Source organism: Coregonus clupeaformis, chromosome 6 (genome assembly GCF_020615455.1).
Source record: "Coregonus clupeaformis isolate EN_2021a chromosome 6, ASM2061545v1, whole genome shotgun sequence".
NCBI classification, from domain to species: Eukaryota; Metazoa; Chordata; class Actinopteri; order Salmoniformes; family Salmonidae; genus Coregonus; species Coregonus clupeaformis.
In genome coordinates, this window is record NC_059197.1 from 9822325 (window position 1) to 9843046 (window position 20722).

The window sequence follows — 20722 nt, forward strand, 5'->3', positions numbered from 1 at the left end:
TCTTTTATAGGGTGTTGGGACACTACAAGCAGCCAGAACAGCTTCAATGCGCCTGTCTGGAACTTCCTGTGTGGAAGCACCCCATGTTTCAATATACTTTGTATCCCTCATTTACTTAAGTGTTTCCTTTATTTTGGCAGTTACCTGTAAAACGGACACAGGTATCTCTGGAGTCACAACAAAATTGAATATAACGTTGCAGATAAAGTACGGTATGACACAGTTTCATGTGTACAACATCTAAAGACCTGCATCACTATACTGAAAGCTTTGCTGTTTCTAAAAGGATGTATTTGGAGCCTTTTCATGTTTTTTTTTCAGGGGCCCCATACTACACAATAAGGATAAGGAAGTGATTTGCTGTTTGGGGTAAGTTTCTCTAAAACATGTGAAATCACTAAATATTTGTCTGGACCCTTCTATTTCTCCCGAGTAGCGCAGCGGTCTGAGGCACTGCATTGCAGTGCTAGCTGTGCCACTAGAGATCCTGGTTCGAATCCAGGCTCTGTCGTAGCTGGCCGCGACCGGGAGACCCATTGGGCGGCGCACAATTGGCCCAGGGTAGGGGAGGGAATGGCCGGCAGGGTTGTAGAGCATGGCATTTGCAACGCCAGGGTTGTGGGTTCGTTTCCCATGGGGGGCCAGTATAAAAATTAAAATAATGTATGCACTCACTAAGTCGCTCTGGATAAGAGCGTCTGCTAAATAATGTAAATATAACATTTTCTTTACATAAAATAGAGATTTTGCTGTAAAAATTAACTTCTTTAAGGACTGTACTCATTATTTAAATCACATCTGGGACACTGTGTAATATGGATGTTCATTGTAAACCATAATTCAATAAAAACTAATAACAGTATTAAGACACATTTTATTATATCTGACTGTGCCACAGTAAAATAATATATAATAGGCCTATATGTAAGCAAAAAGGACCTAGGGGGTGTGGTATATTGGCCATATACAGTGAGGGAAAAAAGTATTTGATCCCCTGCTGATTTTGTACGTTTGCCCACTGACAAACACATGATCAGTCTATAATTTTAATGGTAGGTTTATTTGAACAGTGAGAGACAGAATAACAACAAAAAATTCCAGAAAAACACATGTCAAAAATGTTATAAATTGATTTGAGGGAAATAAGTATTTGACCCCTCTGCAAAACATGACTTAGTACTTGGTGGCAAAACCCTTGTTGGCAATCACAGAGGTCAGACGTTTCTTGTAGTTGGCCACCAGGTTTGCACACATCTCAGGAGGGATTTTGTCCCACTCCTCTTTGCAGATTCTCCAACTCATTAAGGTTTCGAGGCTGACGTTTGGCAACTCGAACCTTCAGCTCCCTCCACAGATTTTCTATGGGATTAAGGTCTAGAGACTGGCTAGGCCACTCCAGGACCTTAATGTGCTTCTTCTTGAGCCACTCCTTTGTTGCCTTGGCCGTGTGTTTTGGGTCATTGTCATGCTGGAATACCCATCCACGACCCATTTTCAATGCCCTGGCTGAGGGAAGGATGTTCTCACCCAAGATTTGACAGTACATGTCCCGTCCATCGTCCCTTTGATGCGGTGAAGTTGTCCTGTCCCCTTAGCAGAAAAACACCCCCCAAAGCATAATGTTTCCACCTCCATGTTTGACGGTTGGGATGGTGTTCTTGGGGTCATAGGCAGCATTCCTCCTCCTCCAAACACGGCGAGTTGAATTGATGCCAAAGAGCTCCATTTTGGTCTCATCTGACCACAACACTTTCACCCAGTTCTCCTCTGAATCATTCAGATGTTCATTGGCAAACTTCAGACGGGCATGTATATGTGCTTTCTTGAGCAGGGGGACCTTGCGGGCGCTGCAGGATTTCAGTCGTTCACGGCGTAGTGTGTTACCAATTGTTTTCTTGGTGACTATGGTCCCAGCTGCCTTGAGATCATTGACAAGATCCTCCCGTGTAGTTCTGGGCTGATTCCTCACCGTTCTCATGATCATTGCAACTCCACGAGGTGAGATCTTGCATGGAACCCCAGGCCGAGGGAGATTGACAGTTCTTTTGTGTTTCTTCCATTTGCGAATAATCGCACCAACTGTTGTCACCTTCTCACCAAGCTGCTTGGCGATGGTCTTGGAGCCCATTCCAGCCTTGTGTAGGTCTACAATCTTGTCCCTGACATCCTTGGAGAGCTCTTTGGTCTTGGCCATGGTGGAGAGTTTGGAATCTGATTGATTGATTGCTTCTGTGGACAGGTGTCTTTTATACTCTCTTTAAGAGTGTGCTCCTAATCTCAGCTCGTTAGCTGTATAAAAGACACCTGGGAGCCAGAAATCTTTCTGATTGAGAGGGGGTCAAATACTTATTTCCATCATTAAAATGCAAATCAATTTATAACATTTTTGACAGGTGTTTTTCTGGATTTTTTTGTTGTTATTCTGTCTCTCACTGTTCAAATAAACCTACCATTAAAATTAGACTGATCAGTGGGCAAACATACAAAATCAGCAGGGGATCAAATTATTTTTTCCCTCACAGTACCACAAACACCTGAGGTGCCTAATTGCCATTATATCAACATAAGCAGAACAGTCAAGTATTTCTGCATCATATTGTCTAATATACACACAGCTGAAATGCTGTTTTAGCTAATCAGCATCCAGGATCCAAACTATCCGCTTTATAATGCATTCTAAATCCCTGCATTCTCATTTTACGGTTTTGGTCCACTTACTGTATTTCCCCTGCAAACAAAAACATAACAATAACAGTGTATGGTATTATAAGGAGCCATTGCTTTCAATGGGATTTATTCAGACTCAAATTGAGAGATTAACTGGGGTGTAATCATTAGTACACACTGTAGCAAAAATGTTTCACAACAGAAAACGTTCTGCAATGAAAACGAGTTCTTATTGGACAAATTTGGGTAGGTCCCACCCTGTTTCATCCCGTTTGGTTCCTAGTGAATACACCCCACGTTCAGCAAGAATCAACTGTTCCCTCAGATGACTTGTAAGTAGTAACATGTATAGGCTACTGCATGCAGCAGTTCAGTCTGTAAGTGGAAGTCATCTAATAACATCTGAAATATTGGAGTGGCTACAGTCCATAACAATATGTTAAAATATAATACTTTAGTATTCTATATGTAACACTTTTATAGTCCTTATTTATGTGCTTTTCGGGCATTACAGCAGACTGAGCAAACCCAGTTCACATGCATCCATCCTATGTAACATCCATTCACAGGAATTGGGGCATTCATTCCTTGAGGGTTGAAGGGTCTGCTGAGCGTTATTCAAGACTGTAACATTGATTATAATTATAAGTTCTAAACAGGATTGAGATCCTAAGACCGTTTGCTTCCTTTACAACACCTTGTAGCAGTAGGCCTAGTAGTTTATCTGTTTAATTTTCTTTGCCAAACTGTTCAGGTAACCTTTCTAATAACTTCAAAATTGTGGCTCAAAACTGAAGCAAATTATCAATTAAACATTTTGTTGAAGTCAGAACTTGATCTGTTATTTAACTGCTGAGGCACAATGACAACTGTCAGACACTGCAGTCTTGAAGGACCAGGAGGGTGCAACTTTACAGAATGTTCAGAAATAAATGTTTTGTATAGATCAGGTGTGAGTGTTTGTGATGTCGAACTGTGAGTCATGTCATTTCTACCTGCAACGTTGTGAATGTTTCACCTCATTGAATTAACCTCTGTGTTCCCCATTCCTGACCTGAAATGTGGTAACGCCCCTTTTCCTTTATAATTCCCAACTCAAGGTCTCCTCCTCCTCCTCTTACTTTACATGGGAGAATCTCAATTGCATAATCCTCACGTCCTCTCTCCTCGCCTCCTTCTCAAAACCCATTGGATGAGAAAGCCAGAGGCCCCACCCATCTGACCTTTTCCTCCAATGTGTTTTTAGGAGGGGGCAAGATGAGAGGACGCACGGAGTATGTCATTGAGATTCTCCCTATGTCTCTTCCTCCTCCTCCTCTGCCTTGCGCTGGTGATTCACTATCCTCTTCTCTTGTCCCTCCTCTTCTCCGCTTCTGCTGAACTGTCGACGGGTGAGTCTTTCTGGATCGTGAGAAGCCATATCACTGAAGTCACGGAAGATGTCTTGAAATGTCTCATCGTCACCTGGAGAGGAACACACGAGCAGAGCAGCAAAACTGAGTGTTTGAAATAAGGGTTGTGTTTAGTAGGCACGAAATGGAAGAAAACACTCTGTACTTGTTCAATACGAACAAGCCGTTTTAGTCTTCGTTGCAAAACGTTTTGCTATGGTGAGCCCTAATGAATACGACCCAGCACATAAAAACAGCATTTTAGGAGTGTTCACGTTCAGCACAGACAAAGAAGTCTGGCTGATACCAAAACTCAAAGTCCTCCTGACTTCATAGTCTAGGTAGGCTGTTCAATGCTGTGAGCACGATGCGTCAATAATGAAGGGGGCTTTTACTGGTTTGTTCTCCTCTTCATATTTCTCACTCAAACACCCTCATGGACAGCCACACGCAGCTCCGGAGCACCGCCCCCTTTCATTACAACTGTTTGATTTTCAAATCCAAACAACGAGAGGTCTCAACGTTTGAGAGAACCAATCAAAGCTTGCTCTATTTCTGACCGAATATTAGAGAATGGCGCCGGAGGGGATGGCTGCCATTTTACGGGCTCCTAACCAACTGTGCTATTTTGTTTGTTTTTTCTCATTGTTTGTAATTTATTTTGTACATAATGTTGCTGCTACCGTCTCTTTTGACCAAAAAGAGCTTCTGGATATCAGAACAGCGAGTACTCGCTTCGAACTAGACGAAGATTTTTACTTTAATGAGTCCGACGCGAAGGATATACTCCTTCTCCGAGACCAGGCCCAAATCCCCGTCATTCGCGTGAAGAAAAGACGGATATACAGGGGGCGAAGACTGGGGTGCCTTGTGAGAGTTCGTCGGCGAGTGGGTAACCCGCCTCTATCATCCGTTCTATTGGCCAACGTGCAATCACTGGAGAAAAATATGGATGATCTCCGTTCGAGACTATCCTACCAACGGGACATTCAAAACTGTAATACCTTATGTTTCACCGAGTCGTGGCTGAACGATATATTTGGCTGGATTTTCCATGAATCGGCAGGACAGAACAGCTACGTCTGGTGTGGTGGTTTGTGTCTATTGGTCAATAACAGCTGGTGCGCGATGTCTAATATTAAGGAAGTCTCGAGGTATTGCTCGCCTGACGTAGAGTACCTCATGATAAGCTGTAGACCACACTATCTACCGAGAGAGTTTATCTATATTTTTCATAACCGTCTAATTACCACCACAAACCGATGCTGGCACTAAAACCGCACTCAACGAGCTGAATAAGGCCATAAGCAAACAAGAAAATGCTCATCCAGAAGTGGCGCTCCTAGTGGCCGGGACTTTAATGCAGGCAAACTTAAATCCGTTTAACCTCATTTCTACCAGCATGTCACATGTGCAACCAGAGGGAAAAAAAACTCTAGACCACCTTTACATCACACACAGAGACGCATACAAAGCTCTCCCTCGCCGTCCATTTGGCAAATCTGACCATAATTCTATCCTCCTGATTCCTGCTTACAAGCAAAAACTAAAGCAGGAAGTACCAGTGACTCGCTCAATACAGAGCATGGCATTGAGGAGTACACCACATCAGTCACTGGCTTCATCAATAAGTGCATCGACGACGTCGTCCCTACAGTGACCGTACGTACATATCCCAACCAGAAGCCATGGATTACAGGCAACATCCGCACCAAGCTAAAGGCTAGAGCTGCCGCTTTCAAGGAGCGGGACACTACTCCGGATGCTTATAAGAAATCCCGCTATGCCCTCAGACAATCCATCAAACAGGCAAAGCGCTGAAGCTCGTCGGATGTGGCAGGGCTTGCAAACTATTACGGACTACAAAGGGAAACCAAGCCACGAGCTGCCCAGTGACGCAAGCCTACCAGACGAGTTAAAAACCTTTGTGAGCAAGACCTTTAAACAGGTCAACATTCACAAGTCCGCAGGGCCAGACGGATTACGAGGACATATAGTCAGAGCATGCGCGGACCAACTGGCAAGTGTCTTCACTGACCCTCAGGGGTGAGCTCTGATGTCATGTATAGCATGTTACTGTACAGCCAATTTAGGTGCTTATCATCTGCCATTTTCAACCCGTATACAGGTACAAGTGTAAAGGGTACAGGTGAGAAACAAATAAAGGTATACGTATTTTATTAAACATCAACATAGTGAATGTTACCCATAGATCCAAAGAATCCCTCGGAGTCTCTCATCTCTTCATTCATGCGAGCCATTCGTAGTCTGGAAGACAGTCCCCAAAAAATAGAGGGTATCAACAAACAAAGCCTCCACCTTTCCTGCATTTCATAGAGTAGATTTACTTACAGGGTCACAATATCGGCGTGTGCTGTCTCTATGGCAATGGCGAGTGGGTCCTGCCCCCTCTCGTCAACAGCATACTGATTGGCTCCCTTCTTTAGAAGTAGACACACTTGCCTGTGAGGAACATGAGGCATACATGCTATTAATTTGCACCCACCAAACTGATTTGAACCAATCATAGACTTTGATATTATACTATAGCCTAAGACAGCAGTGGTTCTCAAAGGTACTGCAGGGGGTCAACAACAACAACAACAACAACAGAAGAAGATAAAGGGCCGGATACGTGGTTAGTCCGACCTGCATTGCCAAAATCATACTAAACCTCCTTGCATGTTATTTTTTTATTGCATTCTCAAGTACGCCTCACACCGCGTGGCTGCTGCCTCTCTAACCTGGTGGTCCCTGCACACACGACCCACGTGGAGTTCCAGGTCTCAGGCAGCCTCTGGAACTGCCGTTCTGCTGCCAACAAGGCAGACTTCATCCCAGCCTATGCTACCCTCCAGTCCCTCGACTTCTTGGCGCTGACGGAAACATGGATTACCACTGAAAACACTGCTACTCCTGCTGCTCTCTCCTCGTCTGACCATGTGTTCTCGCATACCCCGAGAGCATCTGGTCAGCGGGGTGGTGGCACAGGAATCCTCATCTCTCCCAAGTGGACATTCTCAATTTTCCCCCTGACCCATCTGTCTATCTCCTCATTTGAATTCCATGCTGTCACAGTCACTAGCCCATTTAAGCTTAATATCCTTGTCATCTATCGCCCTCCAGGTTCCCTTGGAGAGTTCATCAATGAGCTTGATGCCTTGATAAGTTCCTTTCCTGAGGATGGCTCACCCCTCACAGTTCTGGGGGATTTCAACCTCCCTACGTCTACATTTGACTCATTTCTCTCTGCCTCCTTCTTTCCACTCCTCTCCTCTTTTGACCTCACCCTCTCACCGTCCCCCCCTACTCACAAGGCAGACAATATGCTTGACCTCATCTTTACTAGATGCTGTTCTTCTACTAATCTCACTGCAACTCCCCTCCAAGTCTCCGACCACTACTTTGTATCCTTTTCTCTCTCCCTCTCCTCCAACACTACTCACTCTGCCCCTACACAGATGGTAATGCGCCGTCGCAACCTTCGCTCTCTCTCTCCCGCTACTCTCTCCTCTTCCATCCTATCATCTCTTCCCTCTGCTCAATCCTTCTCCCTCCAATCTCCTGATTCTGCCTCTTCAACCCTCCTCTCCTCCCTTTCTGCATCCTTTGACTCTCTATGTCCCCTATCCTCCCGGCCGGCCCGGTTCTCCCCTCCAGCTCCGTGGCTTGATGACTCATTGCGAGCTCACAGAACAGAGCTCCGGGCAGCTGAGCGGAAATGGAAGAAAACTAGACTCCCAGCAGACCTGGCATCTTTTCACTCCCTCCTCTCTACATTTTCTTCATCTGTTTCTGCTGCTAAGGCCACTTTCTACCACTCTAAATTCCAAGCATCCGCCTCTAACCCTAGGCTCTTTGCCACATTCTCCTCCCTGCTGAATCCCCCCCTCCCCCCTCCCTCTCTGTGGATGACTTCGTCAACCATTTTGAAAAGAAGGTTGACGACATCCGATCCTCGTTTGTTAAGTCAAATGACACTGCTGGTCCTGCTCACACTGCCCTACCCTATGCTTTGACTTCTTTCTCCCCTCTCTCTCCAGATAAAATCTTGCAACTTGTGACGGCAGGCCGCCCAACAACCTGCCCGCTTGACCCTATCCCCTCCTCTCTTCTCCAGACCATCTCCGGTGACCTTCTCCCTTACCTCACCTCGCCGATCAACTCATCCTTGACCGCTGGCTATGTCCCTTCCGTCTTCAAGAGAGCGAGAGTTGCACCCCCTTCTCAAAAACCAACACTCGATCCCTCTGATGTCAACAACTACAGACCAGTATCCCTTCTTTCTTTTCTCTCCAAAACTATTGAGCGTGCCGTCTTTAGCCAACTCTCTTGCTATCTCTCTCAGAATGACCTTCTTGATCCAAACCAGTCAGGTTTCAAGACTGGTCATTCAACTGAGACTGCTCTTCTCTGTGTCACAGAGGCTCTCCGCACTGCTAAAGCTAACTCTCTCTCCTCTGCTCTTGTCCTTCTAGACCTGTCTGCTGCCTTTGATACTGTGAACCATCAGATCCTCCTCTCCACCCTCTCCGAGCTGGGCATCTCCGGCGCGGCTCACTCTTGGATTGCGTCCTACCTGACCGGTCGCTCCTACCAAGTGGCGTGGCGAGAAGCTGTCTCCGCACCACGTGCTCTCACCACTGGTGTCCCCCAGGGCTCAGTTCTAGGCCCTCTCCTATTCTCGCTATACACCAAGTCACTTGGCTCTGTCATATCCTCACATGGCCTCTCCTATCATTGCTACGCTGACGACACACAACTAATCTTCTCCTTTCCCCCTTCTGATAACCAGGTGGCGAATCGCATCTCTGCATGTCTGGCAGACATATCAGTATGGATGACGGATCACCACCTCAAGCTGAACCTCGGCAAGACGGAGCTGCTCTTCCTCCCGGGGAAGGACTGCCCGTTCCATGATCTCGCCATCACGGTTGACAACTCCGTTGTGTCCTCCTCCCAGAGTGCGAAGAGCCTTGGCGTGACCCTGGACAACACCCTGTCGTTCTCCGCTAACATCAAGGCGGTGACCCGATCCTGTAGATTCATGCTCTACAACATTCGGAGAGTAAGACCCTGCCTTACACAGGAAGCGGCACAGGTCCTAATCCAGGCACTTGTCATCTCCCGTCTGGATTACTGCAACTCGCTGTTGGCTGGGCTCCCTGCCTGTGCCATTAAACCCCTACAACTCATCCAGAATGCCGCAGCCCGTCTGGTGTTCAACCTTCCCAAGTTCTCTCACGTCACCCCGCTCCTCCGCACACTCCACTGGCTTCCAGTTGAAGCTCGCATCTGCTACAAGACCATGGTGCTTGCCTACGGAGCTGTGAGGGGAACGGCACCTCCGTATCTTCAGGCTCTGATCAGTCCCTACACCCAAACGAGGGCACTGCGTTCATCCACCTCTGGCCTGCTGGCTCCCCTACCTCTGCGGAAGCATTGTTCCCGCTCAGCCCAGTCAAAACTGTTCGCTGCTCTGGCACCCCAATGGTGGAACAAGCTCCCTCACGACGCCAGGACAGCAGAGTCACTCACCACCTTCCGGAGACATATACTATATTCCCTGTCTGTGTTAGGGTTGGACAATGGTATCGCACCCTTACTCCAGATTTTTCACGTAGATGGCTCGGGGAGTCAAACCAGCGACATTTCAGTTACTGGACCAACGCTCTTAACCACTAGGCTACCTGGTTGTCAATCATCATCGATAGACAATACTATGGTAATATCGCCCAACCCTAGTCTGTGTGAATTAAATAGAACACTATCAACACCATACATATACTGTATATGTAATTGATGTATCTCTATGGGTGTGAACCTCACCCTGTGTGGCCCCAGGTTGCTGCAGTGTGAAGGGCTCCTTGACCACGCTGGTCACGGTAGTTTACATTGGCTCCATTCTGCAGCAGGAACTCACAGGCCGTAAGGGAACCCTGCAGACAGACAGACAGGCAGACAGACGGGCAGACAGACAGACAGACAAAAGCAAATACAGTGCATAAGGAAAGTATTCAGAACCCTTGACCTTTTCCACATTTTGTTACGTTACAGCCTTATTCTAAAATTGATTAAATTAAACATTTCCCTCATCAATCTACGCACAATATCCCATAATGACAAAGTGAAAACTGGTTTTTAGAAATGTTTTTGCACATAAAAAACAGAAATACCTTATTTACATAAGTATTCAGACCCTTTGTTATGAGGCTCGAAATTGAGCTCAGGTGCATCCTGTGTCCATTGATCATCCTTGAGATGTTTCTACAACTTGATTGGAGTCCACCTGTGGTCATTTCAATTGATTAGACATGATTTGGAAAGGCACACACCTGACTATATAAGGTCCCACAGTTCACAGAGCACGTCAGAGCAAAAACCTAGCCATGAGGTCGAAGGAATTGTCCGTAGAGCTCCGAGACAGGATTGTGTCGAGGCACAGATCTGGGGAAGGGTACCCAAACATTTCTGCAGCATAGAAGGTCCCCAAGAACACAGTGGCCTCCATCATTCTTAAATGGAAGAAGTTTGGAACCACCAAGACTCTTCCTAGAACTGGCACCCAGCCAAACTGAGCAATCGGGGGAGAAGGGCCTTGGTCAGGGAGGTGACCAAGAACCCGATGGTCACTCTGACTGAGCTCCAGAGTTCTTCTGTGGAGATGAGAGAACCTTCCAGAAGGACAACCATCTCTGCAGCACTCCACCAATCAGGCCTTTATGGTAGAGTGGCCAGGCGGAACCACTCCTCAGTAAAAGGCACATGACAGCCTGCTTGGAGTTTGCCAAAAGGCACCTAAAGGACTCTCAGACCATTAAAAACAAGATTCTCTGGTCTGATGAAACCAAGATTGAACTCTTTGGCATGAATGCCAAGCGTCACGTCTGGAGGAAACCTGGCACCATCCCTACGGTGAAGCATGGTGGTGGCAGCATCATGCTGTGGGGATGTTTTTCAGCGGCAGGGACTGGGAGGCTAGTCAGGATCGAGGGAAAGATGAACAGAGAAAAGTACAGAGAGATCCTTGATGAAAACCTGCTCCAGAGCGCTCAGGACCTCAGACTGGGGCGAAGGTTCACCTTCCAACAGGACAACGAACCTAAGCACACAGCCAAGACAACGCAGGAGTGGATTCGGGACAAGTCTCTGAATGTCCTTGAGTGGCCCAGCCAGAGCCCGGACTTGAACCTGATCGAACATCTCTGGAGAGACCTGAAAATAGCTGTGCAGCGACGCTCCCCATCCAACCTGACAGAGCTTGAGAGGATCTGCAGAGAAGAATGGGAGAAACTCCCCAAATACAGATGTGCCAAGCTTGTAGCGTCATACCCAATAAGACTCGAGGCTGTAATCCCTACCAAAGGTGCTTCAACAAAGTACTGAGTAAAGGGTCTGAATATTTATGTAAATGTCATATTTCAGTTTTTTATTGTTAATACATTTGCAAACATTTATAAAAAAACTTTTTTGCTTTGTCGTTATGGGGTGTGGTGCGTAGATTGATGAGGACAAAATGTGTTCATCAATTTTAGAATAAGGCTGTAATGTAACAAAATTTGGAAAAAAGTCAAGGGGTTTGAATACTTTCCGAATGCACTGTACATGTAAGATACATGCACAACTCATGTTTTAGGGCCCTGAAGTATAAAAATTAATAAAAAAAACATTAAACAAACTACCTGGTCAAAAAAACATTAAACATTATCCTGGTCAGGATAAACTTGGGGGCCTTCTATGCGAAAGTATAAATATAACACAATCTATGTCAAAGTGAGCCTCAGCGATATGACGTTGCCATGAGCAGCACTGAAGATGTTGCATGATGCAAGACGACGCACACAGAGTATCTACACATGTGCACCGGTGCACTTCAATAGCTTCAATGTGAAAACTGCGGAACCGAGAAAGCGGAGAAGTTTAGCCCTGGGATTAAATGTCCTTAGTTGTTGCGAAAAGCAGCTTGATATTACTGATTACTTTGTGCATTGCTGACTGTCCCTTTAAATAATGTCCATGGCGCTACTCACCCCAAAAGCTGAGCCAATGAGAGCGGTGCGTCCCTCCTCCTCAGCGTGGCTCCAGTTCACCTCTGCCCCCTGGGCCAACGCGGATGCCATGGTGACCAGGTCCCCTTGGCAAGCAGCCTGGTACATCTGGCGCCCTGCGTTCTCCCTCCTCTCTACAGTAACAGTCATTGAAAGAGGAATGGACTGAGACTAATTGTAGGAGTAGGACTGATTCAATTCACAGACAGACACACACACACAAACAACATCAAACCCATGCGGAGGTGGGTAGTAGGATAGGGACCTACGTGTTTCAGGCAAGCTGTCATCCTTTACAAATCTTTTCTCAACATATTTCTCTTTAATCCATGTCTCTTTCTCTGGGCTGAAAGAGAGATAGATAGAATCATTGTTAAAACAGGGGACTGTGCAGGGAAAGGGTTCTACATGGAACCCAAAAGGGTTTTACCTGGAACCCAAAAGGGTTTTACCTGGAACCCAAAAGGGTTCTTCAAAGGGTTTTCCCATGGGGACAGCCAAAGTTTTATGTTCTAGATGGAACCTTTCTAAGAGTTCAGCTCATTCAGTGTAGCTCTTTAATAATGAATGCCTTTTAATTGATGGAGTAAGTCTCTTTCAATCGGAACATTTGTATTTATTTAACTAGGCAAGTCAGTTAAGAACACATTTGTATTTGGTACAAACATTATTGGGCACAGACAACAGCACAAAGGGCAAGAAGGTAGAGAACACTATACATCACGCGAAGCAGCAACAACTGTCAGTAAGAGTGTCCATGATTGAGTCTTTGAATGAAGAGATGGAGATAAAACTGTCCAGTTTGAGTGTTTTTGCAGCTCGTTCCAGTCGCTAGCTGAATGAAAAGAGGGAGACCCATGGGAGACTAATATAAGGGGTTTGATAGTGCTGCCAAAGAACCTCGGTTGTGAAATGCTTACCGAGGGCTGGCAGCAATAGGCTTCACTCTGCCCTCTGCTGCACACCTGAACTCGTATATCCCATTGATGACATCATTACCCAGACCACACAGCAGCTGCAGAGTAGAACGGAGCAGAAGAGTTAAGAAAGTAACCTCTTACTTAGGGGCCATGAGTTTTTCCTGACCATGAGCTCTGACCATTAAACGTCTGGGCCCTAGGTATAGCCAGCTGGTCATGAAGTCAGGAAAAACTCAGGGCTACTACTCATAATTAAACAATTTTACCTTGAGCTACTCAACTTTAATTGGTAACATGTACATGATAATTCTGCTACAGTACCTTCAGCTGTTCAGGATCCCAGGAGTCTAGGGTGAGAGATCGCACTTTGGAGAGATGGACCCCAAGGCTCCTGTTAAAAAACCACAACACAACATTACAGAAACACGGTGGTCAGTAATCCCGGTCTTGGAAAGCTCCAGCTTTTGTTCCAGCCTAGCACTAACACACCTGATTCAACTAGTCAAGGTCTTCGTGAGACCTTGATCCGTTAAATTGGGTGTGAAAGTGCTGGGCTGGAACAAAAGCCTGCACGCCCTGTAGACTTGTTAGTCCCCCAGGACTACAAACACCACACACTAGCAAGGCAGTACCTGTGGATGCCGGAGCACTCGATGCACATGGTGATACCCAGGTTGACGCTGGCCCAGCGTGGGTCCTCCTCACTGCAGTCACAGCAACGGTGGTTCCCCGGACTTTGAAGGGCCACAACCAGAGCCGCAGGCCTCTGAGGAGGCTGTCCTGGCTGGGGGTCTGATGGGCTCTGGAGAGGCAGAAGGCTTTCTTTGGGCTGGGCACACAGAGAGGCATAGTTAGAATGTATTTGCCTGGAGATTCCTTAATAGGTCAATCGTGACTGTATTACTGCATGCTGTTTTGTTTAGTTAAATGTGACTTCGTTTTGTTAGTTTTTTACACTTTTTTTTGTTAAAAATGGAAGTGCTCGACAATTGTAGTTAAATAGTGTAGTATGAAAAATCTGTGGATGTGTCTGTAAGCCTGTCTGAGTTGTAAATACCTGAGGCTGCTGGGACTCCACTCTCCCGCGGTAGGCCATGTCTATGCTTCCCTGAACGGCACTGATCCAAGCCTGCTTCAGCTCCTCTGAGTCAGCCTGGAGGACACAGCATCTGGGCAGAGGAGGACAGTCAGGGTGGGTCAGTGAGGGTTAACTTGGGACTTGAGCTCTGCTTTTATTCAATGCGTCACATTCAAAAGATAAGTAAAATATTTCCACTGTATCTAAAATCAGCTGCGATGTTTGCGCTGTTAAATCTTCAATTTCAAAGCTAATACTTCTTGATGATGTCAATGATTGAGTTTTTATTATCTCATAGATAAAGCTTCACGGACAGAAATTTAAACAACCTTTGGTGCAAAATGTGAGAAAAATGTTAAATACAACAATGAACAATATAGAAATTAAAACTGCTTAGCTACTTTTGAACAGAAACCAGCTCAAAACAGAAGCGGCGGTCAATGCTGTCCAGAGACTTCACCGCACACAGCCTGAGGTCATCAAACAGCGACACAGGCTCCTCCTACAGGAAGACAACTGTCAATCACAACTACCCAAGGACACAAACATTTCAGTAATAAAATGCTGCAGTACAACTATAATACATGATTGCTCAAAAGACCAAACAAATACCTTATGTGACTTTGTGTACACCAATTGGTTGTCTTTAATGGAGAACCAGCATCTAAAGCAAGATTTGAGATTTAGTGACATGTTTAATGAAAGGGAGCAAATAACTGCCATTGTGTGACATAAGTTGTAAGGTATCACAGTAAAGAATCTGTGTTTCTCTCGCTCACCTCTTCCATGTCTTGTTCTTTCTCCGAGATCTTTTGAAGAGGTGGCCCTGTATGGTTTCCCCACCATCAGGACAAGAACTTAGTATGGGCTCCCCTGAGGCCTCCTGGACACAAACACACACTTGTGTTAAGTGGTAATCCTTTAGCAACTGTGACCGTCTGGTATCTGATGATAACACTCACTGTCTGCTGGAACAGTAGGTGGGTATTCTCCAGGTCCTTTCTTTTAGCTGTACATTCAGTCGAGAGTTGGGCAAGCTGTCAAAAGGCATATGATCATAAATCTCAATGAACCAGTAAACATTGATATTGGCAGCCGCATTCTGGACTATATACTCCCTGCGTGGCATCATCAGGCACGTCCACAGAGAGGGCTCAACGAATGTTACCATCAGGCACGTCCACAGAGAGGGCTCCACCAGAGTTACCATCAGGCACGTCCACAGAGAGGGCTCAACGAATGTTACCATCAGGCACGTCCACAGAGAGGGCTCCACCAGAGTTACCATCAGGCACGTCCACAGAGAGGGCTCCACCAGAGTTACCATCAGACACGTCCACAGAGAGGGCTCAACCAGAGTTACCATCAGGCACGTCCACAGAGAGGGCTCCACCAGAGTTACCATCAGGCACATCTACAGATATGGCTCAACCAGAGTTACCATCAGGCACGTCCACAGATATGGTTCAACCAGAGTTACCATCAGGCACGTCCACAGAGAGGGCTCAACCAGAGTTACCATCAGGCACGTCCACAGATAGGGCTCAACCAGTGTCCGAGCACCTGCCCTTTTGCCCTCCTCTGAAAATGAGCCTGTGGATTTTTTATTTTGAGTCTCTTTTCAATGTAACAAATTGCCCATCAAACTAGCTAATTTCATGAACTCTTTGAATCTCACCTGTGTGACCATGGTCTTCATAGTGGGCTCCAAGTCTCTCAGCAAGTCAAAGCCTTGGTGGAAGAAGGTGTACTGGGCATGGAAGTAGGAGAACACCTAAAACAAACAATATACGGATGACTGATCAACCAATTCTACATCTTCAGTTCCACTCCCCACTGTTCTTCACAAGTCGCGTTTTTATTATTTATTGTCATTCTTTACACTGTGTGCACCTGGGTATTTAACTACGTTTGCATTTAAGATCACCCACTACAGCTTAGAAACTGGGACTCACAGAATTTAGGATGTCCAGCTTCTGTTGGGCCTTGAAGTTATTCAGCTGTAAGAAGAGCAATGGTTAAAAAGGACAAATTAACAAAAACAATGCAAGCCAAAAAAAAAAAAAAAGTGTTCAACTTTACTAAATTAATTTCAAAGCATTGCATGTATTAATATGACATCACCTATCACTGAAGAAACCAAAATGAATCTACACTGCCTTTACTCCGTTAACTCTAGGTTTTGTTTATTAGGCACCAAATAGAAGAAAACGGACTGAAACAAGGAGGGACTTCCTTTACTTATCCAATAAGAAACGCTCATATTTCGTTTTCTGTTGCAATTATTATTGTTTTAATTGCGCCTTAATGAACACGACCCAGGCCTCATCCTTGTCATTAATAGCCATCCTAAAATGCTACTGTCTAGCCATATCATGGGTTGTCTGGTTATGCAACGGCCTGTTTATGATGACATACACTACCAGTCAAAGGTTTGGACACACCTACTCATTCCAAGGTAAAGAAAAATCCTTGAATGAGTAGGTGTTCTAAAACTTTTGACCAGTAATGTATGTGGGAACTCCTTCAAGACTGTTGGAAAGCATTCCAGGTGAAGCTGGTTGAGAGAATGCCAAGAGTGTGCAAAGCTTTCATCAAGGCAAAGGGTGGCTATTTGAAGAATCTCAAATATAAAATACATTTTGATTTGTTTAACACTTTTTTGGTTACTACATGATTCCATATGTGTTATTTCATAGTTTTGATGTCTTCACTATTATTCTACAATGTAAAAAATTGTAAAAATAAAGAAAAACCCTTGAATGAGTAGGTGTGTCCAGACTTTTGACTGGTAGTGTATCTGTTCCTGCTCCGTTAGACCTACCTAAATGTGTTCTCTCACCTGCTTACTCAAGCCTTAAACAAATAAACCCCTCCCGATGTTCCAGGATGTCTTTGCCAGTGAGTCTGAGTTCTCTGCTAAATAGTCTCCGCTGGGAATGCCCTACTTCAGTAGCCATCATCTGCTCTCTGAGGAATCACACATTTATTACATTTCCAATCTGGCCCTCATACCATCATCGCCACCTAATCATCCCCAGCTACCAATTGGCTCATTCATCACCTCTCCTCCCCCTTGTAACTATTCCCCAGGTCGTTGCTGTAAATGAGAATGTGTTCTCAGTAAACTTACCTGGTAAAATAAGGGTAAAATAAACACAATTACGGCTGAGTGTACTTTACACTGAGCAGAATGAAATAAATCATCTAAGTAAGAATTACCTGAGTGCTACTCACTCCGCTAACAATTCTTACCCTGTGTAAACGTCGCTAATCCCAAGTAGGGTTGCAAAATTCCAGAAAATGTCTCCAGAGTTCCGAGGTGTTTTCGTAATTCACAGTTGGATAAAAATTATTTATTTTTTTATACGTTTTCGGAATTTTGCAACCCTAATTAGTACCCCCTCAAACTAAAGTGAATTCCTTTGACTATAACTAGCAGTTTAGTTTACAAGTTGTATGTACTGATCTGTGGTTATGCATCTGGCAATTGCATTTACCTGCAAGCAGTAATCAAGGGCAAAGTGCTGGTGACATTTGCGTGTTGCCAACAGCAGATGGCTGGCGCGCTCTGCATCAGTGACTTTGTGGCGGAATATCTGGGCATTTTTCACCGCCGCTGTCTCGAGAGCCTCCCCAATCCGCACAAACTCCTTCCTAGTCTCTCCTAGCTGGGGTATGAACCTAAATGACAAGAACATAAAGGACATTTATAATGCATTGTGATGCATTATGATGCATTGTAAAACTTGTCATGAGCATGTATGACCCCTGTACACTGTCTTATAATTATATCTTCTTCTTGTTTTTTGGTCACATACACCAGATAGGTGCAGTGAAATGTGTTGTTTTACAGGGTCAGCCATAGTAGTACGGCACCCCTGGAGCTAATTAGGGTTAAGAGATGTTTCACCTTGTCGGCACGGTTATTCAAACCATCGGTTATTGGCCCAACGCTCGAACCCCTAGGTTACCTGCCACCCTAATGATAATAATCCTGACTAGATTCCAGCCATTTTGAGTAAGTTGAAATGTTGATACATCGAGAGACCTAAGCCTTATTATAAGACATTATTAAGGATCATGCTTATAACAAGTTATAAGTGCGCCTGTGTGTCTGTCCACCTGTGTGTGCACGGCAACATACTTTGTGAGAAGGTTTGACAGCTGCTGAGTGATAGCTCTCTGCGTCTGGTCAAACAGCACCTAAAGACAGGAGAGAGCCACTAGGAGAGTAAAACCTGTGCTGACTAAAGCACATAACAAGTGGACAACAATCATCCGTCTCAAGTGGAACTCAACTCACTGTATGAAAGTTGATCATCTCCTGTAGTCCTTGGATGAATTGACTCATGCAGTTCTGGAGAACAGAAGAGTAGAACGTCAACAGACATCAATTTAGTGATAATAAAACACAACCAAACTCTAATTTTAGCCTAATGATTTGTGTCCCTTATCATTGCCCCAAACCCTTCTTTCCCACATTTTAACCCTCTCCCTGTCCATACATACCATGATGACACTGTCACGTTTGTGATATGTTGAGAACTCAGCCACTCCGGCGAGGAAATTCTGATTTGCTGTGTTGTATGCTTGCCCTGATTCAACCATCTTGCCACAGAGCTTCATCACCTGCGTGGGGAGGTATCCACACTCAGGTATTTATCACTTACAATTGACATGATTGCAGAAGCAAGATCATCATGCTGATACATTTTCAGAGCACAAATAACTTTGCACCTTTTCCACGTGACTCTGCAGCTCTGCAACATCGGTCTGACACTTATCCAGGGTAAGCCTGAAGAAAACCAATAAAAACGGATTATTCTCCAGTCTCCAGAAACTCAACATCAGAGCTATGAAATGCACCATACTGTCATATTGTTTAAAATCAACCAGACCAGTGTTGTGACAGGTATAGGGGCAATGAGTTTTTCCGTAAATACTGAGCAGGAAAAACTCCAGGCCCTAGTGAAGGTTACCAACCTGAATGCAGGTGAGTCCTTGATGCATTCTTTATAGTCCATGAATGTATCCATTTCGGCTATGATTTCTCTTCAGTAGAACGGTAGCTAGCTAATAGTTTTTACAAAATAATGAAATGCAATTGGAAACCCTAGATAGTATTAAGCTAGCTAATAACATTAAGCTAGCTATGTTTAAAAACTGTGTAGGCTATTCATGATACAGATTTAAAGCCACAACTTGCATCACCAACAGTGACAATAACATAACAAGTATTTTCAGTAGCTAGTGCATTAGTGGCATGCCTATCATTAGCCTTCGAGTAAGGGATAGCCTACAGCTAACCGGTTAGCTATCCTTCCTTGCAAGAGGATCGATGGGATCTCAAAGACTGTTGTTCTGAGCACGAGCGGCAATAAGCGCTTACAACAAGTTATGGAACGGATGAGTGTATAACAGCTAAACAGAATTTTTTGATTTGTCTCTTTGTAATAGCTAAGTATAAATTCCAGTCTCAACCAGCTTCCTCCGCATCCATGCAAAGTGTTGTCAACCGCTTCTTCTTCTAAATATCCGGATGATGACTACTATTCTGCTAGCGGCACTAACGATGACGTCATTTTCCTATGGTAATGAGAAAACCTTCAAAATAAAAGTCCCCACTTCGAAACATTGCAAGAAGGATAACTCGTTCAAAAGATACTACATTTTAATCAATGTAGATTTTTATTGTGCTTATAAGCAAATCCAAGAAGGAATATATGTTTTTAAAAACATTATTTTAAGACCACTATTGAAAAGTACAATGTTCAGACTGGTATGTGAAAATATTGCTCTTATAGTGTAAAAACGATTCTTTGTGCCAGTTTAAAAGTGGGGTTGGGAGTACTCAGTAGGGCAGGGTTCTTCAATTCCGGTCCTGGAGGGCCGAAACACCTCTGTTTTTCATCCTCTCCTTCTAATCAGGGGCTATTTCAGACCTGGGACACCAGGTGAGTGCAATTAACTACCAGTGGCTTGCGAAAGTATTCACCCCCCTTGGTATTTTTCCTATTTTGTTGCATTACAACCTGGAATTAAAATGGATTTTGGGGGGGGTTGTATCATTTGATTTACACAACATGCCTACCACTTTGAAGATGCAAAATATGTTTTATTGTGAAACAAACAAGAAATAAGACAAAAAAAACAGAAAACTTGACCGTGCATAACTATTCGCCCCGCCAAAGTCAATACTTTGTAGAGCCACCTTTTGCAGCAATTACAGCTGCAAGTCTCTTGTGGTATGTCTCTATAAGCTTGGCACATCTAGCCACTGGGATTTTTGCCCTTTCTTCAAGGCAAAACTGCTACAGCTCCTTCAAGTTGGATGGGTTCCGCTGGTGTACAGCAATCTTTAAGTCATACCACAGATTCTCAATTGGATTGAGGTCTGGGCTTTGACTAGGCCATTCCAAGACATTTAAATGTTTCCCCTTAAACCACTCGAGTGTTGCTTTAGCAGTATGCTTAGGGTCATTGTCCTGCTGTAAGGTGAACCTCCGTCCCAGTCTCAGATTTCTGGAAGACTGAAACAGGTTTCCTTCAAGAATTTCCCTGTATTTAGCGCCATCCATCATTCCTTCAATTCTGACCAGTTTCCCAGTCCCTACC

The 20722-nt window shown here is 44.8% G+C and overlaps 1 protein-coding gene across 1 annotated transcript; it reads right to left on the bottom strand.

The window, feature by feature from the left end:
• Positions 1 to 2759: 2759 nt before the first annotated feature.
• On the bottom strand, positions 2760 to 19628 carry zgc:162872 (BAR_ACAPs and ArfGap_ACAP domain-containing protein). The gene is made up of 22 exons (XM_041877205.1): positions 19091 to 19628; positions 18845 to 18902; positions 18617 to 18736; positions 18411 to 18464; positions 18252 to 18310; positions 17605 to 17788; positions 16060 to 16104; positions 15783 to 15878; positions 15067 to 15141; positions 14884 to 14987; positions 14717 to 14768; positions 14506 to 14606; positions 14084 to 14195; positions 13659 to 13855; positions 13348 to 13417; positions 13027 to 13121; positions 12376 to 12452; positions 12089 to 12240; positions 9888 to 9997; positions 6411 to 6521; positions 6265 to 6326; positions 2760 to 4131 (listed from the first exon to the last, which is right to left on the bottom strand). The coding sequence occupies exons 1-22, from the start codon at positions 19141 to 19143 to the stop codon at positions 3962 to 3964; spliced, it is 2157 nt and encodes a 718-aa protein (XP_041733139.1). The 5' UTR covers positions 19144 to 19628; the 3' UTR covers positions 2760 to 3961.
• Positions 19629 to 20722: the final 1094 nt, after the last annotated feature.